The sequence below is a fragment of the Furipterus horrens genome, unplaced genomic scaffold (assembly GCF_987537825.1).
Source record: "Furipterus horrens unplaced genomic scaffold, mFurHor1.1.pri manual_scaffold_1, whole genome shotgun sequence".
NCBI classification, from domain to species: Eukaryota; Metazoa; Chordata; class Mammalia; order Chiroptera; family Furipteridae; genus Furipterus; species Furipterus horrens.
In genome coordinates this window covers 110,559,097-110,586,724 of record NW_028327171.1, presented here as the reverse complement: position 1 = coordinate 110,586,724, position 27,628 = coordinate 110,559,097, and the positions used below count along the sequence as shown (strand labels likewise).

Genomic DNA, 27,628 nt, shown 5'->3' with positions numbered 1-27,628 from the left:
GCAATTTGCATGTCCATTTACCCTTTATCTGGAGTCATCAATTTTAACAGTTTGCCACATATGCTTTATTTCTTATACTTTTTAAAAACTGAACTTTTTGAAAATAAGTTACGGACATTACAATACTTCGTCCTTAACTTTTTAATCATTAATCTCCCTCCTAAGAACAAGGTGTTCTCCAAAAACACAATGCCATTATTACACTCCCCAAATCTAACATTAATACCATACTGTTTTCCAGGATATAATTTGTATTCAAATTTCTTATTTCTAACAATATCCTTGAAGCTGCCCCCACACCCACACCACCTTAATTTGAGATCTAATCAAAGATTGCACTAGTTTCTCTGGTGTAGTAGTTATCAGGTTCGCCTCACACTAAATTTAGTTGTCACGTAAACTAAATATCTTGGTTAAAGACCCTTTACAGAAAGGTGATAAATAATATATTTAAAAGTAAATTTGACACATAATAATCTACTGTGGTAATGAAAAGCCTTCATTAATCTGATACAATGGCATCTATCTCATTATCATAATTTTCTATATTATTACTAGGCTCTTCTGTGTGGCAGCTCGGAATGATGGATCAAGCCAGATCAACATTCTCCAAGTTGGTAAGATATTTTAAGTTCATATTTCTTTGTCACCAGTTGTAAGAATATGAAGTATACAATGACTTTCACCAAGTAAGCATGAAATAATACCCAGAGCTATTATCAGGTATTCATTTACATTTGAAATTGTGATCTTGAGGCTTAACTCGTTCCACAAAAGAAGAATGTGTATATTTAGTCTGGAGTAGAATTAATTATGGAAAATCTTGTCAGAAGATTCACATGGTGGAGGGGGACTGCCAAGTCGATCAGATTAACTAAAGAAAGCACAGATCAAAATGTATACCGGTAAAAAGACTTACGTAATAGAAATCCTGAATGAGATGAAGGCCAGTGTATGATCTAGCTCTCACCTGCCATAGACAGAACTGGGCACACCGAAGAATGTTTTGCGGAGAACTTTTTCCTTGAGAATATATAACAAGTTACAGAAATGGCCCAGTAATAAGTACAGTACCTGACCAAACTTTCTGTTAAATGTTCCTACTCCCTTTCTTCTTATTCATAATGCTTTCTCTCTCTCTTTTTTAAAAATCTCAGTTTAGTGGAGAACCATTGTCATATACCCGGTTTAGTCTTGCACGGCAGGTAGATGGCGATAACAGTCGTGTGGAGATGAAACTAGCTGCAGACGAGGAAGAAAATGATGACAATAACATGAGGGGTAATCGTGATCATGTCGCAAAATCAAAAAGGTTTAATGGAAGTATCTGCTATGGGACTATTGCTGTAATCATCTTTTTCTTCATTGGTAAGAGTGGCCATTCAAAACTTAAATGTTTTTTGTCACCATCTCTCGGAAGTTTGTTAATTCAGTTCAGCAAATATTTATATTGTACCTTTTTTATGTGCCATTGGGTTAGGTACTAGGAATACAATCATTAGAATTCTATACTTGTCTTTGAGTTTAGCCTGGTGAAAGAAAGAAATACATGAATCATTTCAGTGTTATTTGCAAATGTTATACTAGAAATATGCATAGGATATTCTTAGCATAGAAGCTTGGCCTAGAGTCAAGGAAGGCTTCTGGGAAGAAAAGGTATATAGGCTTTGAAGATGTAACTTTAAAATAGTTATTGCTGCCCTGGCTGGTGTGACTCAGTGGATTGAGTGCTGGCCTGTGTGAACCAAAGAATCTCTGTTTTGGTTCCCAGTCAAGGCACATGCCTGGGTTGCAGGCCAGGTCCCCACTTGGGGACGTATGAGAGGCAGCTGGTTGATGTATCTTTCACACATCTATGTTTCTCTCCCTCTTTTTCTCTCTCTCTAAAAATTAAAATAAACTAAAATAATTATGTACTTTATTAGACTAAATGGTTTAAAATATACAGATGCATTATTTACTTTAAAACTGCTTTAAATTTGTTTAAAACCAGTATTTTCAAGACTCAGCTGAAAATATTAACAATTCTTTTGGGAATAGATTATAAACAAAATTCTGTGAATTCAGTTCTGAAACTTTTCATCCCTAGGATTTATGATTGGCTACTTGGGCTATTGTAAACGTGTAGAACCTAAAGCTGAATGTGAAGGAACCGAGTCTCCAGAGACAGAGGAAACAGAACAGTACCTCCCTGAAACACCTTCCCGTTTATTTTGGTCAGACCTCAAAGAAATGTTGTCAGAGAAACTGAATACTGCAGAGTTTGCCAACACAATCAAGTAAGCTTGAGCTACTTCATAAGTTCAACTTCAATACCTAAACAAAGGTGACAGACTGGAGGAAAGGCTTTTCAGAGTAGGGGAGACTTACCATGTTTAGTTGGAGGGTAAGGAGTCAGTAAAGAATTCAAACTATGTCAATAGGGAAAAGTTAGAGCTTTTGTGAGGACTTTTTAAAAAAAAAAAATATTCACAGGTCCTTAATCTTTCTGTCATCTGGTTCTTTGTAGCTTGTTGCTTGCTGTCAGACTTTCTTCTGCTCTGATTTTCATTCTTAACCTTTTTTAAGTCATGCTGAGCTCTGCTACTCTCCACGGGGGCATCAGTAGCCTTCTTTACCCTCTAGATCGAGACTAACTTGACTGCCCGACTTAATGTCTCTATTGTTCCTTGATTTCTTCTGGTTCTCACTCATTAAACCATGCCCTAAGAAGTATCCTTAAGATTTCTATCTTTAGATTTTTAAGATCTACCTTAGACACATAACCTAACTCTGTAAAGAACAAATTCAGCTTCTACCTTTTACTAGCTTCCTATAGTTTCTGTGGTACAATAATTCTTTTAGTCTTAAATTAGCAATATTGGCATTTTTATTCCATCAAATGAATACTTTGCGTATATTGTACACCGGGTATTATGGATGAAGTGAGAGTATAGTCTACCCCATCCCCCCAAAAAGATAAAATAACTAATCTGCTGTGTATATTTTCAAGTAGCCATGGGAGATCAGGATAAGCAGTTTTGTTTCTAGGGGATTCACAGTGTTTCAAAGTAGGTGAAAATTGAAGCTGTAATCTCGAGTTCACAAAGAGTGATACTGTCTTATTTTTCTCACAAAAGATCTTCTGGAAGCTGCTCATTTCCCCTAAAACTACCCTCACCAGATATATTGTATTGGATGGGGCTCTTGAAGGAGTGCTTTCCAGTTGATTAAATAGTTTTAACACATTTGAAGCAATAAAATTTCTTCAGATATTGGGAACAATTTTTTTTCTTCTATATTTATCTGGTCAGTCCAGAAGTTTTGGGTCACTGTTACTTTATCTTAATTCTAATGGATAGTATTGAGTTATGCTTTTAAAACAGTTTACTTGTTGGAAACTAGACTTTTGGTTATGAGTGTGCTGTTGTGCATATGGATATCAATTATAATGATGTATACCTGAAACCTATGTAATGTTATTAAACAGTGTTATCTCAATTAAAAAAGAAAACAATTTGCTTGGTATTTGAGTTTAGTGTTTGTTTTAAATTGAACGTTAGTTCATTTAACAGTGACATTTTTTTCCTCCAGGCGGCTAAACGAAAATTCCTATGTCCCTCGTGAGGCTGGATCTGAAAATGATGAAAACCTTGCTTTTTACCTTGAAGGTCAATTCCGTAAATTTCAACTCAGCAAAGTCTGGCATGATGAACATTTTGTTAAGATTCAGGTCAAAGGCAGGTATGTTGAAAGATGGTAAACTTATCTTAATTGAAGTAGCTACTTTTAGTTGTGATGAAAATAGCAGAATAACTGTATTAAAGCCATTTAATTATTTTTTCCAATGGTAGTATTAGCTTCATTTTAACTTAAATCTTTTTAACAGTGCTCAAAATGCAGTGACCATACTGGATGTGAAAAGTGGCTCAGTATTCCTGGTGGAGAATCCTAGGGGTTATGTGGCCTATAGTAAGGCTGTGACAGTCACTGTAAGTAAGGCAAAACAGTGCATGACTTTTTTTCTCTGTTGAATAGCTCAAAAACTCATTGTCATTCTTAGGAGTTATAGTATAAATTTACTTGTAAAACATAACTGATATTACATATTCTTATTCTTAACCCTCCTGTGCCATGGTTAAAATAAAATCCCAAGTCCCCATCTTGGTTGGCAAGGCCCTAAGTAATCCTGCTGCTCTCTTCTCTCAGTCTGTTCTGACCACTCTAACCTCCCTGCTGTTCCTCAGACACTCAAGTTCAAGCACCTCCAGGCTGTTATACACTTGCCTTTCCCTTTGCCCAGGCCAGTCTTCTGTAAATATCTGCATGGCTTCTTTCCTCACTTTGTACAAGTCTCTTCTCTAACATTACCTTTCTTAGGGAAGTCTTCCTTGATTATCTTATTTAAAATGTCCTTTCTCTAATAACTTCCCCTTACCTTGCTTTATTTTTCTTCATAGTACTTACGGCACCTGACATGCCTTATTCATTTGATTCCACACCAGAATGTAAGCTACATAAAGAGCTAGGGGTCCTGACTGTTGTGACTTCATGGGTTGGGTATCCTCCCGCAAAGCAGAAGGTCACTGGTTCGATTCCTGGTCAGGGCACATGTCTGGGTTGCAGGCCAGGTCCCCAGTAGGGGATGCACAAAGACAGCTGATTGATGTTTCTGTCTCTCTTTCTCCCTCCCTTCCCATTTCTCTAAATAAATAAATAAAATCTTTTGAAAGAGAGCTAGGGGTTGGTTTTATTTACTGCTATGTCCTAGAGCCTTGGACAATACGTGACACAAGATAGTATTTGCTGAGTGAATGCATATATCACATTCCCCCCAATATGGGGACAAATATCAATACCATCTTGACTGCAGTCTAGTCTTACCTTGATTCTTTAATGATTGATATTATAGAATTGTAAACAAGTGTGGCCAAACTACAACAAAAATTTAAAAAAAAACCACAGCTACATAGAATAGCTGTATCTAGATTTTCAGGTTAAAAATCACATATATGTATATCAGGGGTCTATCTAATGGATGCCTTCCAAGCCAGGTGAGTTTTATGGCTATTCTCTGCCTTCCTGCTTACCTGTATCACTTTCTTTGGCTACCTATGAGTTAGGGGTTTGGAGGTGCTTGGATTGTTCTGTTAAAAAACATTGAGGGTTTTATTTCCCCTGCAAGCTTTCTAGATTTAGATATTTAGTAATTAATGTCAGTTTATATGTCAGTTTAAAGCTATACATCTGAACTCTAATAAGAGTTTAGGAACATTTTGATGACAGCTTATATAAACATCTAAAAGTTGATCTATGCAAGTCACTTTATTTAATAGACCACTTTTGGACAAATATATTGTCAGAACTTTCAGTTAAGACCTGTTCCTATATATGTTCTCAGTTGTCTGGGGTTCAAGTGCGGTACATTATGTAATTGGTGCTGCCATGGCTAGCCTACAATATTTATATTGGTATATGTCTCTGTTATCCTTTCTCTTCTCCCAAGATGTCTGAAGCAATGTAAAATAGATTAAATGTAAATTAATTAAGGTAAATATATCAATGCAGATCAAAGATAGTATGGGATAATAAAGGACATGAATATAGGAGGCCAGAAATCTTGATCTGAAAACCATTTTGTCTTAGACTCTATGGCTATTCTAATAACATAATGCTAATGATATCTAATGTCTTTATTTTAGGGTAAATTGGTCCATGCTAATTTTGGCACTAAACAAGACTTTGAGAGTTTAAGCTCTCCTGTGAATGGATCTTTAGTGATTGTTAGAGCAGGGAAGATCACCTTTGCTGAAAAGGTAAGTATGAGTAGTATGAGTTATTAAATACATTGGTGTCATATCACTCTTCCTTTAAATGTTATTAATTTTATCACATTTTGAAAACCAACAATTTTAAACCCTCATACTTGATAATATAATTTAATTTATTGAAGTACTTAACAATCCCAATTATCTAAAGTTATGGGATACTTCAAAACTATGACATGTCCACTTGGATTATTTTGTAGCAATTGTCTTTCAGTGAAAGTGAATGCATCAAAAATGCTTAAGTAAAAGCAGTTTAAATTGTGTCTATGTAACCAAGTTTTATGTATATATGGAATTCAGTTATAAGTAAATTTTGTAAAAATGAAAATTTAAAAAGTCACACTACACACAGGACTAGAATGGAACATATCAAAGACAGTAGTTATTTTGGATGGGTTTTTATTTCTCTTAAACTCTTTTTAGTGAGTTTTAGAGCATATAGTTTTTTAAACATAAGCTATTTGAAACACTTGGGAGTATAGGCATAATCCTCTGTAACCCTTTGTTCTTTAGAAAAGTCTCACATATATTATAATTTTATATAATTAGATCTTCATAGTCTGAGCTTTATGTGTTTTTCTTTAGGTTGCGAATGCTGAAAGTTTTAATGCAATTGGTGTTTTGATCTACATGGATTATACTAAATTTCCCATTGTTGATGCAGAACTTCCACTCTTCGGACATGTGAGTTCTTACTTTTTGAGTAAACGAGTTTTTGGGTTCTCCAAATTATTGCTAGTTCTTACTTACATTAGTAGAAATATTGATAGAACTCTGCCTTTCTTAACTACCTTTTTATCTGGGAGAATTTTAGCAGTAAGCAAGAAGATGGATTACATGACTTTGAAACCTAGTTATTACTTATTGATAAAAATACCTTATCAGTATAGTAGTCTCCCCATATATGTGGTTTTGCTTTCACTTATTCACTGTCAATTCCAGTCTGAAAATATTAAATGGACAATTCTAGAAATAATTCATGTTTTAAAATGTACACTTTTTTGAGTAGCATGGTGAAATCTTAAGTCATCGCACTCCATGAAGCCTGAGACTGGATCATCCCTTTGCCCAGTGTATCAGCATTGTATACACTACCCGCTCATTAGTCACTAAGTAGCTGTCTTAGTTACCAGATTGACTGTCATGGTATTGCAGTGCTTGTGTTCAAGAAAACCTCATTTTACTTAAAATGCAAGAGTAGTGATGCTGGCAGTTCGGATATGCTGAAGAGGAAGCCATAAAGTGTATGTATGGGAAAAAACATAGTAAATATGGGATTCAGTACTATCTGCAGTTTCAGGCATGCAGTGGGTGTCTTGGAGCATATTCTTCATGGATATGGGAAGACTGCTATAGTGTCTTGAATTGAGAATTTGGTATATGTCATATAAAATCAAGAATCACGTATCATGAAGCCACTCAGACTTTCAGACTTTAAAAGTGCTAAACTGTGCTTGGGTTATGGCCTTATACTGAGTCTGAACTTACAGGGAAACTTTGAATAAGTACCTGACAGAGCTGATTTCCCTTTTGTTTTACTAGGCTCATCTGGGAACAGGTGACCCTTATACACCAGGATTCCCTTCTTTCAATCACACTCAGTTCCCACCATCTCAGTCATCAGGATTGCCTAACATACCTGTCCAAACAATTTCCAGAGCCGGTGCAGAGAAACTGTTTGAGTAAGTTCTTAATTTGAAAACTGTCTTGCAGGGTGAGGTTTTATGATTAGGGCAGAATAATCTAAGTTGATTTGATAAAATCTTAGAACAATTGGCTATCGTTTTCCACATTTGGAACATTTGGGGGATGGATAGCTATGAACTTGGTGTAGGTAAAAATGAAATTTTTCCTCCATAAAGTGGTATTAATAATCGACATTGGATTTATAAACTCAAGGAATCCTTGTTCAATTCATGCAGTGAATCCCTTGTGAAATATTTCTGCTTCATTACTTCTGTGGTGGAGCACTTTGTTGCCTATGGCAACCCATTTAGTTATTGAAGAACATTTGTTAGAATTCATGTTGAGCTGAAATTTTATTCCCTATGACACCCATTAGTTCTGGATTTTCTTTTTAGCAATAGAACAATTTAAGTCTTCTTGTCTATAGATTTAATATCCTCAATTCTCACTATGGTTTCCAGATTATTTTATAGTCATGATTAGTCCTAGATATATCTAGTGTATTTTTACCCCTCTTTAAAAACAGAACCCAGTCTAATTAGAGTATATGTCATTAATTTTTGTCTTGATCTGGACATACCTCCTCCAGGTATTGGCATAGAATGTAGATAATAGTTTCAGACAGTCATGGGAAGATTTATTTGTTGTGTGACATAGAGCAAGCTACTCCAGCCCCACTGATCACATTTCTTTGACTTAATTGGATAGCAAAGTATATTCTACCTAATGGGTGGTTAGTCTCAAATGAAGAGCATCTGTATGTAAGGACTTTGTAAAATACTACGTGACTATTAATAATGCTGTCTAAGTCTAAGAGGCATTTGTAATAGGTGATTGTTATCGACCTATACCAAACTTAGAATCAGGTATTTCTCACCACCTAACTGTGAAGCCAGCCCCCTATCTTATCCTTGCATAGTGAAGGGTAGTAATGTTTGACATACAGTTGATCTTTGAATAATACAGGGGTTGGGGAGCAGGCCTTCCCCCTGCACAGTTCAGAAGTCCGTGTACTACTTTTGACTCCCCCAAAACTTTACTACTAATGGCCTACTGTTGATTGGAAGCCTTACCAATAACGAACAACTGATTAACACATTTTGTTATATGTATATGTATTGTGTAATATACTACATTCTTACAATAAAGCTAGAAAAAAGTGTTAATAAAATCATAAGGGCCCTGGCTTGTGTGGTTTAGTAGATTGAACATTGGCCTGTGAACTGAAAGGTTGCTGGTTTGATTGCCGGTCAGGGCATGTGCCCGGGTTGTGGGCCAAGTCCCCAGGTGCAAGAGGCAACCTGTTGATGTTTCTCTCCCTCTCTTTCTCATTCTAGTCCCTTCTCTCTAAAAATAAATGAAATGTTTTTAAAATAAATAGAATAAAATCATAAGAAAGCAATTAAAACCTGAGTTGTGCAAGGGTCAACTGTATTTGTGTAGGTAAGCCCTTTAGAGGAATTAAGTAGGGGAAAATATTTGAAATGTGAGCAATATTCTTTTATAACTGAGGTAAGCCTATATACATACCACCCTTGTTAGTGGAGAGAGCTAGTAAACATGGGAATATGTTAATAGACTTTTATTAAGAATTTCATTCTGAGTCCATCTTGGTATCTAATTTTTTTTGAAAGTGAGTTTTTTTTTTGTTTGTTTGTTTTTTTTAGGTTTTATGTATTTATTTTTAGAGAGATGGAAAGGGAGGGAGAAAGAGAGGGAGAGAAACATTCATGAGAGATAGATACATGGACCGGCTGCCTCTCACATGCCCCCAACTGGGGGCCTGGCCTGCAGCCCAGGCATGTGCCCTGACTGGGAATCAAACCGGTGACCATTTGGTTTGGAGGCTGTCGCTCAATCCACTGAGCCACACCAGCCAGGGCAGTTTGGTATCTATTTTAAATGTAAACTACAACTATGTCTCTGTCAGAAAGGTACACATCAGAAGAGAAAGGTAAGGACACATTTTAAAAACATTGGTTAAACAAGGAACTAACTCATGGTTTTCAGATGACCCTACAGATCAGAAGACACAAATAGCCACTTAGGAGTAAGTTTTGTATGTTCTCTTATATGTCCTCTTAACCTAGAGCTCTACTGGACAGTAAGGAGGACCGATATTGTAAACCCTAGGGAAAGTAACAATAACTCAGAACACTGATTTCTGTTTTTTACTTTTAGAAATATGGAAGAAGACTGTCCTTTGGCATGGAAAACAGATGCTTCATGTAAGCTGGTAACCGCACCGAAGAGGAATGTGAAACTCACTGTGAACAATGTACTGAAAGAGATAAGAATTTTAAATGTCTTCGGCGTTATTAAAGGCTTCGAAGAACCAGGTAAAGACCCTTGTTTATTTTTATTTTTTATTTCTCTCTCTCACTTTAGCTATCTCTATCTCTGTCTCTATCTGTCTGTTGTTCTACTTATGTATTTGTTTTTCTCCCTCTTCTTAAGTATGTGGCCAGAGGAGGGAGTGCAGGCATGCTGGTGTGGCTTGTGAAACGCTAAGTCTTGTCTGTCCTAAAGTGAATCGTGCAGGTGTCAGTATCATCGGTAGCTCATAAGGCCTTAAGAAAGTAACTTGTCAAAAACTGACCGTTACGACTAGAAAATTGCTTTTAATTATTGAGTAGACCAGCAGCAGTAAAATATTTCTACTTTAGGGGGCAGATAGTAAACATTTCGTGGGCATTACAGTCTCTGTTGCAACTATTTAACTTGGGCATGGTCACATGAAGACAGCCATAAACAGTACATAATGAATGGGTGTGCGGGCTCTAGTTTGCTGGTACCGCAAATAGGTCATCTATCTGTATAAATGCAACCGATAGTCATATTTTTTTAGTATGGAAAGCCTTTGAACTTCAGCTGCTCATTAAACAGTAAGTGAGCACAAATACGTACTTCATGAGTAAGCTTCATTGGTAATGTGGAAAAAGTTAGCAGTACTAATAAGGAAAAAGATTAGTATTGTCACATGAATTTTTAATCCTCAAAGTTCTAAGGCTCTCTTATCCTTAATACATATACTCCATTTTTACCCTTTTACAGATGTGTTTTTTAAACTTAGAAAACAGTTTAAGAGCTCATTGTGTTTTCGTGGTTTTTGTTTTTTTTTAAGATCGGTATGTCGTGGTGGGGGCCCAGAGGGATGCCTGGGGTCCTGGAGCTGTCAAATCCAGTGTGGGAACAGCTCTCTTGTTGGAACTTGCCCAGATATTCTCTGATATGGTCTTAAAAGGTACACTGCAAATGCTGAGAACTGAACTGTGCTACATAAAGTTTTAAATATTATAATATGCTTTGCTCACTTTTGCCTTTGTCGCTCTTTCTAGACTGAGTTCTTAAGTACAAAGCAGATTGTCTTGTAATATTTGCCTTTGACTTTTTTTGTTCTTTTTGCCATAAAAAAAGAAATTTATTGTAAAAATTAGTATCTTATGTTTCAGATACACAGGTGCCTTTGACTTTTTTAATAAAGCATACTTGACATACAATATTACATTAGTTTCAGGTGTACAACATAGTGATTTTACATTTTATATGCCTTATGAACTGATTACCATGATAAGTCTAGTAACCATTTGTTACCATACAAGTTATTGTGATATTACTGACAATATTCTCTACGCTGTGCATTGTATCCCTGCCTTTGACTTTGAAACAGCTTTCCATGCAGTATCTTAATTATATTGGGAATTATCAATTTCTTTTGAGACACTGGAAAGTGCTTATTTGGCCCTAATTTTTAGTTTGACATACCCAGAATGATATGGCAAATCTAACATGGCCCCTAAGGAATCTATTTGAAAGAAAGCAGTGCCATATCTCTGTACTAAAGGTCTGTAGTTATGTTATAAAATTATAATGTATAATTTGATATATTTATAAATATAAGATAGAATATACTTATTATAAACGTAATACATAAGGGTTTACTTATAAGCCTTTCTCCCATGGTATTTGCCACTCCTCTACACCTGCACACACATATGCAAATCCTCAGCACATTCTCGAATCTGGATCATAGGGTAAGTTGCCGTGCTTAATGTTTATACAAAAGTACATTTATGCAGAAAATATATACCCAGGGAAAGGGGAAGGAGGTAGGGCAGTGGTACATATAGCTTCCAAAGGAACTGTCACTGATGTAATTTCTCTAAAAATTTTGTTATAAGTTAAATCTGTGAATGTTTATTCTATTTCATAACAGTTTTTAAAGTAACACAATGTTTTAAGTGACTTTTAAGCAAATTGTTCTCAAAAAGATATACTGATTTCAAGTATCTCGTGGTCCAGAAGTTAAGGGACCCAAAGAGTAGAGTTGAAAAAAGTGCCTTTCAGTAAGGTGGTCCCTGCTATGTACTTGAAATGTTATTTGCAAATGATTGCCTGCCCTTTTTAATTTTCAAAAATTTATTTTTATTGCTTATAGTTGACATACAATATTATTAGTTTCAGTTGTGCCACCTAGAGATTCAACATTTTTTTCTTATTATGTGATCATGTAGGTCACTTTTGAATTTTTTTTTTTTCACCTGGGGCCTCAAAAGGAAAAGAAGTTTTTGAATCTGCTGTCTTAAATTAGAAGTTTTGGATTTCATCTGAAATCAGTTGCCTGCCTATAACTTTTTCCAAGATAAAACTAACTTTTTGTTATCTTTTAGGTGGGTTTAAACCCAGCAGAAGCATTGTTTTTGCCAGCTGGAGTGCTGGAGACTTTGGAGCTGTCGGTGCCACTGAATGGCTAGAGGTATTAACTATACCCAGAATGACACCCAAACTTGTATTACTTTAGTTTGTCCTCCAGAAACCATGCTGTTATAGATTTGATTATATATCATTTTTGCCTCTGTATGGTTAGTCTCAATAGGATCCAAATTAGAAAAAAAAACCCTAATAGTAGTAACTTTGTGTGATAATGCATGTTAGTGCATTAGTATTTTCCCTTCTTTTCTAGGGATACCTTTCCTCCTTGCATTTAAAGGCTTTCACTTACATTAATCTGGATAAAGCTGTTCTTAGTAAGTATTCTTTTCATTAACTGTTTATGAACTTCGATAAACTCTTTCTAAAGTAGTACTCATTACTTTTTACAGTTTACATTGCCTGTATCCAGATCAAAAGATAGACTTAGTTTTCCCTTAATGGTCCATTAAGTTATAAAAGGGGCTCAGATTGCCTTGTCTAGAGCAGTGGTTCTTGTGATCCCTGATTAGCAGCATCAGGATCACCTGGGAACTGTTAGAAATGAAAAAATTTCAGGCCCTATCCCAGACATTTTGAGTCAGAAACTGGAACATAGGTTCAGCAAACTGGTTTAACAAGTATGCCAGGTGGTTCTGATGCATTCAAGTTTGAAAACCACTAGTCTGGAGTATATTTTAGACCAGAAGTAACTAAACGATACTTCAAGAGACTAGTTCACATATTGCAAGATTGTGGTATCATAGATAGAAATACCAGTTGAAGATCTGATTTATTTTTAGAGAGAAGGAAAGGGAGGGAGAAACATCGATAGTGCCCAGACTGGGGACTGAACCTGCAACCCAGGCATGTGCCCTGACTGGGAATCAAACAGGCGACCTTTTGCTTTGTAGGACATGCCCAACCAACTGAGCCACACTAGTCAGGGCTAGAGTTTGAATGTTATAAAAAATGCAAATGTAGCCAATGGATGAACTGAGTATAGTGAAATGTCTCCATTGGGAAGAAAAATTACGTGAAATCTTACTACATTTGTTATTGCCATTTTACCTATGCAGCAGAATGTATTGAATATAGCAAGCTTAGTATAACTAGCAGATGACTGCCGTAACGTGGATGAACCAAAGGGCACACACAAAAACAATCATTAACATTAAAGTATACAAACTCAAGAAGTAAGAGCTTCAGTTGAGTCTGATTAAGGTTATCAGGCACTAAAGAACATTGACTCCTAAATCACGTTTTTACCTACCTCATTAAGGGTATAGTTGTATATGCCTCTGATTTAGATTATTGTCCTCTTGTCTTCCTGTTCGCCAAGTACTTTCAGTTGTAGCAACAGTGTGAAAGTTGCTTGACTAGAGAAGGGGCGATGTTAAAACAATCTCTTTGCAGGTACCGGCAACTTCAAGGTTTCTGCCAGCCCATTGTTATATTCACTTATTGAGAAAACGATGCAAAATGTAAGTGTATACCTAATTATGAAATGTATAACTTGAATTTAGAGTGAATTTTATAGCAGCATTATTTCAGTCATGCTTTTGGTGTATTTGTCTCCAGCCTATTGAACCACGTGAGGTGAGGGAGGTGATACATGAAGGGCAGATCTCAATATGTAGTCTATTTAGGAATATGTAGCAAAATTCCATGAGACATAAGCTGTACTGTAGGTTCCCACAGGGCATTGTCAATAGAATCAGGTTTTAAGTAGGCCTAAATTATCCCTAAGACTTAAATAAGGCCAGATGAAATATTTCTTGAATAAAGGCAGACATGTTATTGACCATAGTTTTGATAGAGAGAGGAACCAGATTTGCCTAATAGTATTTAGAGGCTATATACTGTGGTTAAAGTTGGGAGGAAATAAGGGTCAGGGAACTTGACCTTGATTCCATGGGAAACTAGTGGTTACTATAGGGTCTCCAATAAGGCAGTAATGTGTTTGCAGGTTGGGCTGACAGTAATATAAAATGTGCTGCAGTAATATAAAATGTGCTAGAAGGAAGAAGTCAGAAATGAGATAGGCACCTCATGAAGGCTATGAGAGGGCTTTTAAAATTGTGGTTAAATCACCTTTAAATATTATGTAGGAAAACATTTTTATCTGATTTTAACTAAAGGAACTAATGGCACAAGCTGGTGTAGGAATAACTTCAGAAATTTGAGACTTTGTCTTAAAACATTTTTTTCAAGGAGAAAATTTTAATATTTTATAAATGTTTATAAAGAATCATGTTTTAGAAAGTTTGTTTTAATAATAAATTAGTGTCTTTTTAAAATATATTTTTTGTCTATCTTCATTTTTTTTAAGCATATTTTATTGATTATGCTGTTACAGTTGTCCCAATTTCTGCTCCCTTTGCTCCCCTCTGACCAGTACCCCACTTCTCTCCAGCAGTCCCACCCCTTTAGTTCATGTCCATGGGTCATGCATGTCAATTCTTTGGCTTCTCCCTTTCCTATATGGTACTATTCTTAACTTCCCCTGTCTATTTTGTACCAACCAATTATGCATCTTAGTCCCTGCACCATTTCCCCCTTAGCCTCCCAGCTGATAACCTTCCAAATGATCCCCATACCTATAATTTTGTTCCTTTTCTGGTTGTTTGCTTAGTTTGTTTTTGTTTTTATTTTTTAGATTCAGTTGTTGATAGTTGTGAGTTTGTTGTCATTTTAGTGTTCATAATTTTGATCCTCTTTCTCTTAAACGTGTTCCTTTAACCTTTCATATAATAAGGGCTTGGTGATAATGAACTCCTTTAGCTTTACGCCTTGTCTGGGTGGCACTTTATCTGCCCTTCCATTCTAAATGATAGCTTTACTGGATAGAGTAATCTTGGTTGTAGGTCCTTGCTTTTCATCACTTTGAATACTTATTGCCAGTCCCTTCTTGCCTGCAAAGTTTCAGCTGATAGTCTTCTGGGAACTCCTTTGTGGTAACACTCTGCCTTTCTCTTGTTGCTTTTAAGATTCTCTCTTTATCTTTAGTCTTTGGCATTTTAATTATGATGTATCTTGGTGTGGTCCTCTTTGGATCTAACTTATGTGGGACTCCCTGTGCTTCCTGGATTTCTATGTCTATTTCCTTCGTCAAATTTGGGAAGTTTTCCTTCATTATTTTTTCAAACAAGTTTTCAATTTCTTGCTCTCTCTCTTCTCCTTCTGGCACCCCTGTAATTCAGATGTTGGCAGGTTTAAAGTTGTCCCAGAGGTTACTAAGCCTCTCCTCGTTTTTTTCAATTCTTATTTCCTCATTCTATACTGGTTGACTGTTTATTTCTCCCTTATATTTAAAATCATTGATTTGAATCCCAGTTGCCTTCCATTCACCATTGGTTTTGTGTGGACTTTCCTTTGTTTCACTTAGCATAGCCTTCACTTCTTCCCTTATATGTTTGCCATATTCAAGCATATCTGTCAAGTCTATGAGCATCTTTATCACCAGTGTTTTGAACTCTACGTCTGTTAGGTTGGCTATCTCCTCGTCACTTAGTTCTCCCACTGGAACCTTGATCCATTCCCCCTTTTGGGCCATACTTCTCTGTCACCTCACCTTGACTACCTCCTGTGTTTGCCTCTGTGTCTTAGGTAGAGCTGTCACAACTGTTATGTTGTAAGGGGCGGAGCCTTAGGTATTCATCAGTATGGGGCGACCTGTTTCATCAAGTTGTAGCACTCTAAGTGGGGGAGGGGTCTGAGAAGGAACAACGCTGCTTGCTCAGTACTCGCCCCTTTTTCAGGCACTTCTTCTGCTTCCCCTATGAGACTGTCACCTCTCTAGTGTTGCCTGGCCATTGTTACCAGAGTAGGTGGGTCTGCGGATGTTCTAGGACCACGGGGTCCCTCTAAACAAAGGGACTCTGCTGGGAGACTGGCAGTTGCTTCCTCCACCCCAACCTCCACTTGTTTCCACAGTCAGAAGCAATGAGGCTTTATTTTCCCTGGTGCTGAAACCGTGAGCTGCGTGATCTGGTCTGGTGCTGGGAGTGCTCCCCAGGAGTCCCTCCCTACATTTTTAAATGTGTGACTGCACTTTCTTCCTGCCAGCCATAGCTGCTGTCACCTCCATACCACATCCTCTCCACCCCTCTTACCTATCTGGATGAGTATTTCTTACTTTACATCTTTGTTTGTTGGACTTCCATGCAGCTCGATTTTCTGGAACTTTTGGTTGTCTCCAGTTTTGAGGTAGTTGTATTTCTTCTTAGTTGTGGAGGGAGATGCAGCATGCCTACCTATGTTTCCCTCTTGGCTGGAAGTTTCCAATAAATTAATTTCTTATTTTACAGGTGAAACATCCAATTAATGGTCTCTCTCTCTATCGGGATAGCAACTGGATGAAAAAAGTGTAAGTTGAGAAAAGTGAATGAACAGCTAATAGAAAAACAGAATCATGCAGTAGCATGTACAGTGTAGAGATCTAAGCATAACTTTTGAGTGAGATTACCTTTACCTAGGGAGATTCATTTAAGACCATATTTGGGGCTAGGAATAAGTTTGCTTGTAGCACCATCTGGTCTTTATAAAACTTTCTAAACATGTTTTTGGTTTTTTTGCAGCGAAAAACTTTCTTTTGATAATGCTGCTTTCCCCTTTCTTGCGTATTCTGGAATCCCAGCAGTTTCTTTCTGTTTTTGTGAGGTAAGTCTGAAGAATTCTAAAGCATTATCTTGAATCTTCCATCCATCTTGAGACTTAAGTTTCCTAGATTGCTTAAAATGTTTTAAGAATTTATACACATAGGAAAAAAAAAAAAAAGAATTTATACACATGTAATTGTTGCCTGCTACCTTATGATTGGTCTTAACATAGAATTGTTTTCTCAATGAACTTAATTAGCATTTGATTTTATTTGCTAAAACTTCAATTAGGTAAGATCAGTAAATAATAAGGCTACCTTTAGATGGTGGAGATATAGAATATTTTCATCAAAGTTCTACTGGACAATCTTGTTCTTGCTGCCTCTTGAAATGTGGTCCTCAATATTTGTTCTTAAGCAGGAATCATGGGTAAAAGAATAAAAACCTACCAGATGTAATATTGTTATAAGACAGAACTGAACTGACATAGTTGCAGGAATACAAGATTGGCTTTGTACAAGAGCCAATTAGAAGGTACTGAAAGACAGGCAGAATAAACAGAATGATGAAGACCAGCTTTGTAGCAGGTTCTTCCAAGGGTGAAGAGATCCTTGAGGTAGTAGAGGGGTTCAGGATGGAAGCTGTTGACTTTGTCATCAAATTATAATCGAAGCCAAGGTTCAGCTGCCTGCCATAATGAAAGGCAAACTTGTGAGACAGGTGCTTGTAAGGAGAGCAAAGAGGTTTATTCAGGAGTTGACAAACCTGAGAAGATGGCAGGCTCATGCCTTCAATACAATCTTAGCATCTCAGGCGTCCTGGCTAGTTTATATAGGGGAACCGTGGGCAGAGGGGAACTAAGGAATTTCTGGCGATGTGCATTTCTCAGCTCTGCTCTTGGGTGGTTACAGTGTTACATCCTGTGAGTGTCATTGTGTAGTTTCATCACTTGATCCGCAGTTTCACTGCTGATACCTGGGACTAGGACTTGGCAGGCAGCGTTTCTGCTGGTTCTGACGTGAACCGCTGACACTTTCCCAGTTTCTTGTGGTTAGGGTCTTTTCTTGGTTAAGCAGGAGCTGCAGCTACTGATGTCTATAAAATACTTATAAGGAAACTTTTAGTACATGAGTCTTCTATGAGTTTGTCAGTACAGCCTACTCTATGATTACCACCTGTTTAGTGTATTATGTTTGTGTCAATCACTGTTACAAAATTGTTGATCCAGTAGAGGCAAGGTCCTAGACTTCTTAGCCTGGGACTTTTTAGCCTGGGACCTGCCAGGGAAAGGTCTGAAGTGAGGGAGTTATGAAAGATCTGGATTTGGAGATTAACATGGGTAGACTTCCCTGACCCCCCAGAGCAGCAGTATGAATGGTATTGAAACAGCTGGTCATGATGTCTGTTTAGTATATTAGGAAGAGCTATGTGTCATCACCTATGGTTGAGGAAATTTGTGGATAATTCATGTTGACCTTTAGAAGTCATATTTTTAAAAAAATAAATTTCTCAATGACTTCTTAAATGTCAAAACCTAGTAGTGTTGGTTTGGAGGTAGAGATAATATGGGAACGTATAGTCTGAAAGTAAAGAATTGTGGTCAGACTAAAGTACTTACTGTCACCATAGACAGTGGTGGGGACTGGAGCTGAAGAAATAGTTACTAAAGTTGTCTAATGAAGGTGCAAGTTCTTATGAGTGTCAAACATTCTTGTTAGAAAGGTAAAATTGTATGAATGGATCAAGTACTGTATAATTAAGAAAAAGGCAAATTTTAGTTTAAGAGTAGTAGTAACACTTGATACTGAAAATTCACTTCATCCATACTCTCCTCTTTCCTCATTAAAATGGGCCAGACTTCCCAGAGAGACAATAACAAGGGTATAACTTGAAGGAATTGGGCTAGAAATCTGTTCTGGGTATCTCATGTAGTAGAACAGGGATTCTATAGAACCTAGAAGTATCATTCTTGGAATAGGTTAGATTCAAAGAAAGTAGCAAAAGTATGTTCTTCTTAAAGTAGTAGATAAGGAATAAAATTGGAGTTAGGAATATATTAGAAGCAAGGGAAGAACTCCAGTTGTTATCTTGATGGTGTAACTGGCATGTGAGGCACTTACTCTTCTAACCCACCTGGTGCATTAACCTCATTTTGTTTTCCAGGACGTAGAGTATCCTTATTTAGGCACTACCCAGGATACCTATGAGGTGCTGTATCAGAGAGTCCCTGAGCTGAACAAAATGGCACGTGCGGCAGCAGAAGTGGCTGGTCAGCTCATGATTAAACTTACTCATGATACTGAATTGAACTTGAACTATGACATGTATAATGAGGAAATACTTGCATTTGTGAGGAATGTGAATCAATTCAGAATAGACATAAAGGTGAGCACTAATTAAAATCAGGTTTTTATTGCTGCAATATTAAGCAGTTTGAAAAATGATGTTTAGCTGTTCCTGGGGAGGGATATGATTGGTAACCAAAATACATTTTAAAGTGAATTGAGGTATAATTTTGCTTAGAATCCATTTGAAAGGGAAGTTTGGAGGCTATAGGTTATAGATCTAGGATAGACCACAGCAAGTATTTCAGAATCTAGAACTATGTTAAGTTTTCTGTTGTTCATCTATTCCAAGCAACCCATAAAGAGCTAGGACCCAGAGACTATAAAGATCTCAACCATTTCTTTGAACTGATGAGTTTGGACTTATGTGCCTTTTGGAGATGAAAATGGATGGAGAGAGAACATAGCCAGTAGTTAGTTACCATCTTATTTATTGTTCATCCTATGACGTATTGAAACGTTTGATAAAATTAAAGGTGGTTTCCAACTGATAACCAAATCTTAATTATCATGGCTTTCTTGAAACAAATTATTACTGATCAGAAAATGGGACTTAACCAGATGGAAGCAAATAGATCTGAAGTTTGTTGAACCAAAATGCTTCAAGTGTTCTCCATGAGGACATTAAATTGGAAATGATATACTACAGAGGATTACATACTTTGGCTAGTAGATTATGTTTAATTTTAATTAATTTTTTAAAGATTTTATTTATTTATTTTTGGGGAGAGAGGGGAAGGGAGGAAGAAAGAGGAGGAGAGAAATATCAGTCGGTTGCCTCTAGTGACCTGGCCTGCAACCCAGGCATGTACTCCAACCAGGAACCAAACCAACAACCTTCCTATTCACAGTCCCGTGCTCGATCCATTGTGCCACGCCAGCCAGGGTGATTATGTTACATTTTTTGATGAGGATAGTTTTCTCATGAGAGTAAGAGTGATTGTCGTACTATATGCTGGGCTTAAATGAGTGTATTGCTAATAGTTATAGAGCTTGGAACCTCCAGTACAGGTGTGTTAGTCTCGCTTTCTCTGGATCTTGCACTTGTCTGGGAGTTACCCCTTTTATCAGAGTCTCAGCTGCTACACCTAAATTAGAAAGGTATATAAAATAACATCCTTAGATACAACATCTAATAGTGAATGGAATGTCTTTTTTGCTTCAGGAGATGGGTCTGAATCTACAGTGGCTGTATTCTGCTCGTGGAGACTTTTTTCGTGCTACTTCTAGACTAACAACAGATTATAAGAATGCAGAGAGAGCAAACAGATTTGTTATGAGGGAAATCAATGACCGTATCATGAAAGTAAGTAAACTCTTAAAAAAGGAGGAACTAAAATATGTTCATTTTTAGTTTGTAAATCTTAAATTTCTGAGAAGTACAGTAATAACTCCAGGAGCCTAGAATCCTTTGTTGCTTTAGAATTCACAGATTTTAACTCTTCTTAAGAGATCTAAAACCAACATCAAAATTGGAAATACAAGAGGTGTTTGACCTAGTATTAATTTTTTAGGCTTTAAAAATATTTTAAAGACCTGATCATTAATAATTTTTAGCTGTTATTTTCTCTATTTCTGTTGGTCTAATCCAGCCCTTAACCTCTTTTAGTCTAGTCTGCTTGGAGGAAGAAGATTCTATTATAACAAAAAGTTGTAAATCTTTCATATATATTCTCTAACCAAAAAAAAAATTCACTTTTACTAAGGAATTGACATTTGGCTTTGCAGTTTTAACATTAGAAGATTAGTAGCCTGGTTCTCAACATTCTTAAATTCAGGGAAATTGTAACATTTCAGTGGGAGAATGACAGTGGTTTTACTATATCAGGTCTTTTCCTTACAACAAAAGTCATAACACTGTAAGCTGTCTTGTATGTTTTGTTTTATAGGTGGAATATCACTTCCTCTCACCCTATGTCTCTCCAAGAGATTCTCCTTTCCGACACATCTTCTGGGGCTCTGGCTCTCACACTCTGTCGGCTTTATTAGAGCACTTAAAGCTGCGTCGAAAAAATAACAGTGCTTTTAATGAAACACTGTTGAGAAACCAGTTGGCTTTAGCAACTTGGACAATTCAGGGAGCTGCAAATGCCCTCTCTGGTGACATTTGGGACATTGACAATGAGTTTTAAATGTGATACCCAGAACTTACGGTACTTGTGACTTGTACTGGTTGTGCTAAATTTCAGTAGGGCTACAAAACTTAATATTGTTAAAATTCTACCCAATTATCTTGGTACTACTAGATGTCTTTAGGCAGCAACTTTTAATACAGGGTAGGTACCTGCACTTCAAGTTAAAGTGAGTAACCATTTAAAAATGTTCATGATAGAACATTTTCTCTAGAATTTTAAGTGCTTTGTAATGGCAACTGCTTCTTTCCTGTTACAGTTATATATATATATAAAGTCAGATCCAGTTACATGAACTATTGCTATAAATCCTAATGACATGAACTGGTATCATTTGTGTGGGAGGAAGAAGGTGATATTTGCTGAAGGTTAAAAGTGGTAGCTGAGTGTGTGATCCTCCATCTTCATTTGATGCTAGATAGGAGATACCAGTTTGTAAGACCTTATCCTCCAAATGAGATAAATGCCTTCTCTAAGGATTTAGCTGGTTTCCATGTCCCTGAATGAAACAGTTAAACTTTCAGAAGAGATGGGACTTGTTTTCTTGCCAATAAAGTCTGAAATAGAGGTCCTTTAGCTAGAAAAAAGAAAGTTCAGCTGTTGATCGCAGAAATAATGCCTTAACATGTAACCTCAAGATCATTTATGAAAAAAGGAGACCAGGAGCCAAAGACATAGTGTATTTTCTTTTCCCCTGTCCCCTCACCCATAAACCTTTGTTTAGTTTTTTGGGTTTTTTTTCCCAAGATATTTTGAAAGAGAACCAGTTTTCGGTGTTCAATATCAAACTCAGTTTGTCAGTCTTTAAAGAACTCACTGCCAAATTTTGGTCAAAGTGTTAATCTTTTGGAAAAGCTTTCTATCATTTTGGCTCTGAGATATTTATTGTTTATTTATCAGTGACAAAGTTCACTATAAATGGTGTTTTTTTTATAGAAGATAATTATCGGAAGCAGTGCCTTCCATAATTATGACAGTTATACTGTCGTCTTTTTTTTTTTTAAATAAAAGCAGCATCTGCTAATAAAACCCAACAGATACTGGAAGTTTTGCATTTATAATGGTCAATACTTGAGGGTTTTAGAAAACAGCCTCAAATAAAAAATTTTAAAGCTAACTATTAGAAAATTAAATTTAATTAGGGATTGCTAATCAAGTTAGACTTCTATTTAGCCAAGTGGATAAAAATGGCAGTTTTCCTAAATGCAGTGAATTCTGACCAAGTTATGAATTAATATCACTCAAAGGCTGTGGTAGTACCCATATGCAAAATTTTACAGTTCAGTTTATCCAAGGTGTAACTTTAATTTTGCAAAATTTCCAGTACCTTTGTCACAAACCTAACTGACATTATCGGGAGCAGTGTCTTCCATAATGTATAAAGAACAAGGTAGTTTTTGCCTACCACAGTGTTTATATCGGAGACAGTGATCTCCATGTTACACTAAGGGTGTACATAATTATCGGGAACAGTGTTTCCCATAATTTTCTTCATGCAATGACATCTTCAAAGCTTGAAGATCGTTAGTATCTAACATATATTTCTAGCTCCCTATAATTCTCTTTATCTTTTTAGTTGCAGAAACATTTTGTGGTCATTAAACATTTGATGGGTAGATTCAAACACAGTAAAGTAAAATTACTTCCTTCAAGATTCTTTTTATTGATTCAAAGGTTGTTTTTAAACCTAATGTGTTTTGTTATATTTGTGGTTTCTCTGGGTCTTCTATTTAGTGGGATAGTAGCATACATTTATAATGTTTGCTATTGACAAGTGAATTTAACTTTATTCCCTATATGCATGTTATCTCTTATAGCCTTAGTTCATACAAGTTTGAATCTAGAACTGACCTTTTAGCGTAAAGCAGGGGAAACTAGTATAGGAGGTTTGAGGGGAGGGAGAGTGAGCAGTGTGGGGAGCTGAAGCTTGCGAAAGGATCCTTGATCAGGTCTACCTACCTACCTACTTATGGTGACCATAAGTTAAATGGCGATGTGAACAAATAAATTTGAGGCTACATGAGAAAAGACTTTGCTTTCTACTCAACCTGATAATCAGCTGTTTGTTATAGGGCAGTTCAATACTGTCACCTAAGAAAAAGTCCATAGGGTCTCTTAAGGTTCTTTATAGTGTCACTTTACCTAAGTTAAAATAGATCTAGATTATTACAGCCTCACTGAATTGTTTCACTACTCAGTCTATTTAGTCTTCACAGTGTTTTATCTTGAATGATATTTAGTGTAACTAAATAAAAAGGTCAGCTGGGATTCCTCGTTTGAATATCATGCTTTATCATACTTTAATAAAAGCTCAGTGACTTCAAGGCATTATATGAATAATGGGCATACATTTTACAGCAGTAAATCTCTTCAGAAAACTCTCTTCTGTGGTTAAGGTTGAGTTATTTCCAATCAAACAAGCTAGTAAGTAGTAAGAGGATTAATATTCTTGAATGAAATGTATTTCTGACTATGTATATCTTGTTGGTTTTCATATTTTTTTCTGGTTATAGATATCATGTGCGTTTTGAAGGTAAAGAATAAAATGAGCGAGGTCTGTCATGATTCCCTATTCTAGAACTTGCATGACTGTTAGTGTGTTTCCTCTTTGAATGTTCTTGAAATTTTACTTAGCTAAAGATGGCTTATTAAACTTCTCAACCTACTGCTCAGCTATATCTTTGTGAACAAATGATATGCCTTTATAATTGTATACAAGCTGGTATATGCAACAATGTGGAGATTGTTATCTGATTTAATAAAATGCTTGAACACTGAGCTATTATTTCTTAAAGTAGATTTTATTTTTTAGAGTAGTTTTAGGTTTATAGCAAAATGGAGCAAAAAGTATAGAGAATTCCCAAATGCTCCCTGACTGCGCATCCCTCCCCTCAGCTTCCCCCAATTTCAACATCTCCCACCAGAGTAGTACACTTGTTACAATCGGTGAACCTACAATGACACATCCTTATCTCCCAAAAAACATAGTTTACATTAAATTCACTCTTGGTATTGTACATTCAGTGGGTTTGGACAAATGTATAATGACATGCATCCACCATTATAGTGCATTACAGAATAGTTTTACTGTCCTGAAAATCCTCTGTGCTCTGCCTCTTCATCTTCCCTCCCTCTTAACTCCTGACTAGACACTGAACTTTTTTTTTTTTCTTCTTTTAAGATTTTATTTATTTATTCTTAGAGAAAGGGGAAGGGAGGGAGAGAGACATCCATCATTTGCCTCTTGCATGCCCCTAACGGGGGACCTGGCCTGCACCTGACTGGGAGTTGAACTGGTGACCTTTCAGTTCACAGGTCGGCACTCAATCTACTGAGCCACACCAGCCAGGGCAACACTGATCTTTTCACTGTCTCCATAGTTTTTACTTTTTCCAGAATGTCGTGTAGTTGGAATTATACAGTATGTAGGCTTTTCAGAGTAATACGTATGAGTATTCAAGGTTCCTCCATGTCTTTTTATGGTTTGCTAGCTCATCTTTTCAGTGTTGTATAATACTCCATTGTCTGGATGTAACAGTTTACTTATCCATCCACCTATTGAAGGACATATTTTCTTACAAATTTTGGCAATTATGAATAAAATGATATAAAAAAACCTGTACAGGTTTTTTTATTTTTTAAATATCGTACAGGTGTCTATGTAGGCATAAATTTTCAGTTCATGGGAGTAAATACCAAGGAAGGCTGGGTAACAAGGGGGGACCCAAAAAAAAAACCAGAATTATCTTCTGGAGGGTGGGTCCCTAGTAGTACAGGCTTCTCCCACTAGGTAAGTGTTCTAGGAACCCATCTGTATCTGTATCCGCTGGCATTGTTGTGAGAAGCTGCATTTGGCTTCAGTGAAATTTTTTTAAAGATTCTTTCAAAGCCTTTGCCCATTTTTTAAAATAAATATTTTTTAATTTATTTTTAGAGAGAGGGGAAGGGAGGGAGAAAGGGAGCAAAACATCATTGTGGTTGCCTCTCACACACCGCAACTGGGACCTGGCCCACAACCCAGGCATGTGCCCTGACTGGGAATCGAACTGGTGATCGTTTTGTTTGCAGGCCAGCACTCAACCCACTGAGCCACACCAGCCACGGCGCCTTTGCCCATTTCATGATGGGTGAGTTATGAGTGCACCTGCCAAAATGGCATTGAGTGTTCAGCAGTTTTTGACCCAAAATGGCATGATCCCTGTGCCCCACCCTCCCTACTTACCCAATCTTGCCCCAAGTGACCTACTTTTTTGTTTCCCCCATGAAAAATGCCCTCAAAGGGAAATGTTTTGCTGATGTGGAAGAGGTGAAACAAGAAATGGCAGAAGCACTAAAAGGCATCAAAATCAAAAAGTTGAAGAACTTCTGAGCAGTGGGAAAAAATTCTTGATAGGTGTATTGCATCAAATGGAGAGTTCTTTGAAGGTGACTAAAGTTTAAACATGTAGAATAACTACACAATTTTTTATAAATAAATTGTTTTTTCTTTTGGGTTCTCTCTCATATGCTTAACAGTATGCTTAGTTTTGTAAGAAACTGCCCAGCTCTTCCAATGTGGTTGTGCCATTTTGCATTCCCACCAGCAATGAAAGTTCCTTTTGCCCCATGTCCTCACCAGCACTTGGTGGTGTCAGTGTTTGGGATTTTGGCCATAGTAGTATCTTGTTTTAATTTACATTTCCCTAATATAATGTTGAGCATCATTTCATATCCTTGTTTACTAAGTATATGCATATATCTTAGGTGAGGTGTCCAGATCTCTTGCCCCCTTTTTTAAAATTTATTTATTTTGGGGGGGGGACCCCCGCTCTGTAACAATTCTCCCCTCTCAGACTTAAGACCCTTTATAATCTTATAAAGGACAATGGGTGAGGGTCTCATGCTCCTCTAGCTGCTTCAAGCTGGACATGGTTGTTGTCCTACCTACCCCTGGGTCCAGAAATCCCTAATAAGAGTGGGGGTGTGGAGGGGAGCGTGGTCTTCCCACGCGGGGAAGGATCTTGCAGACTCCAGGTCAGTTGGCTGTCCCTGGGCAACAGCATGCTTGGTTTAACAAGCTGGATTCCTTGTTGTACTCTGGGGGCAACAGATTTGGCAACAGGGTTAAAAGGCATCATTCAGTCCATAACCACTAGATGACAAAAGGGAGGGATTAATTTTTCAATGTCCCACATTAGGGAATAAAAGGCTTTGGAGGAAGGTGTGCAAGGCACATCACACCTGTCCAAAGCCCTTTTGCCCACTATACTTAGTTTGGGCTGAGGGGAATATTTTAGGTTTCCCCCCCCTCTCAGTCCTCTGGGCCCTTTCTGTCCAAGCCATTAGGATAGAAGAGAGAAACCAGTTTTAAAGAGAAGCCCACAGACCACGCCATACTTCACCAATCCAACTGCTTAGTTCAGCCAAACTGTTGAGTCTCAGGAGACAGCGATGCAGACAGGATTAAGTGAGGCCTATACGTACAATCACTCAGGTAATGAGGTCATAGGCTTCTGCCTCCTCCATGATCTTGGGTTTCCTTTTGCCCCCTTTTAAAGTGGGTTATTTCTTCCATGGATTGTGCCTTTGGTGTTGTATCTTAAAAAGTCATTGCCAGACTCAACATGACCTAGCTTTTCTCCTAAGTTATCTTGTAGGAGTTTCATTGGTATGCATTTTACAGTTATAGGTCTATGAACCATTTTGAGTTAATTTTTTTGAATAGTATATGGTCTGTGTATAGGTTTCTTTTTTGCATGTGGGTATCCAATTGGTCATTAGTTTTTGTGTTAAAAACAGCAGGGCTCAGTCAGGGCACATGACTAGGTTGCACGTCAGGTCCCCAGTTGGGGGCACAAGTGAGAGGCAACCACACAGTGATGTTTCTCTCCCTCTCTTTCTCCTTTCCCCTCTCTAAAAATAAACAAACAAATAATTTTTTTTAAGCATGTAAAAAAAAAAAAAAAAAAAACACAGCAGGGCTGTTCCACCAAAAATACATGAGCTACCTACGTAATTTTAAATGTTCTTGTAGCCACACTGACACTAAAAACAAACAGGTGAAATTTTAATATAATAATTCAGTATATCAAAAACCCTATCATTTCAACATGTATGCATTACAGATTATTGCTGAGATGTTTTATATTTCTTTTTTAATACTAAGTTTTCAAAATCTATCACACTTATAGCACACATCAATTTGGACTACCCACTTTTCACGTACTCAATAGCTACTTATGGTTAATGGTCACTGCCGCTCTAATAGCAAAAGGCATAATGGATGTTCTTTTACAGACTTTCTACTATTCAACTGCCAAAAAGCCATTACACAATTTAATCTCATCAGTACAAGTGCCAGCCAGTATTCTTCAGTATGATTGCAGGAG

The 27,628-nt window shown here is 37.0% G+C and overlaps 1 protein-coding gene across 1 annotated transcript in view; it reads left to right on the top strand.

Annotated features, from left to right (window-relative positions):
* Positions 1 to 24,038, top strand: part of TFRC (transferrin receptor) — a 28,093-nt gene extending 4,055 nt beyond the window's left edge. Inside the window, exons 2-19 of the mRNA XM_090278117.1 lie at positions 559 to 617; positions 1,158 to 1,368; positions 2,090 to 2,279; positions 3,574 to 3,723; positions 3,869 to 3,971; positions 5,682 to 5,795; positions 6,393 to 6,491; positions 7,350 to 7,489; positions 9,675 to 9,832; positions 10,618 to 10,737; positions 12,164 to 12,249; positions 12,457 to 12,520; positions 13,599 to 13,666; positions 16,493 to 16,551; positions 16,763 to 16,844; positions 18,947 to 19,168; positions 20,294 to 20,434; positions 21,018 to 24,038. Of these exons, the coding sequence (XP_090134243.1) occupies positions 582 to 617; positions 1,158 to 1,368; positions 2,090 to 2,279; positions 3,574 to 3,723; positions 3,869 to 3,971; positions 5,682 to 5,795; positions 6,393 to 6,491; positions 7,350 to 7,489; positions 9,675 to 9,832; positions 10,618 to 10,737; positions 12,164 to 12,249; positions 12,457 to 12,520; positions 13,599 to 13,666; positions 16,493 to 16,551; positions 16,763 to 16,844; positions 18,947 to 19,168; positions 20,294 to 20,434; positions 21,018 to 21,260 (2,286 nt within the window). The 5' untranslated portion in view covers positions 559 to 581 and the 3' untranslated portion in view covers positions 21,261 to 24,038. The remainder of the gene's footprint in view (positions 1 to 558; positions 618 to 1,157; positions 1,369 to 2,089; positions 2,280 to 3,573; positions 3,724 to 3,868; positions 3,972 to 5,681; positions 5,796 to 6,392; positions 6,492 to 7,349; positions 7,490 to 9,674; positions 9,833 to 10,617; positions 10,738 to 12,163; positions 12,250 to 12,456; positions 12,521 to 13,598; positions 13,667 to 16,492; positions 16,552 to 16,762; positions 16,845 to 18,946; positions 19,169 to 20,293; positions 20,435 to 21,017) is intronic.
* The last annotated feature ends 3,590 nt before the right edge of the window (positions 24,039 to 27,628 follow it).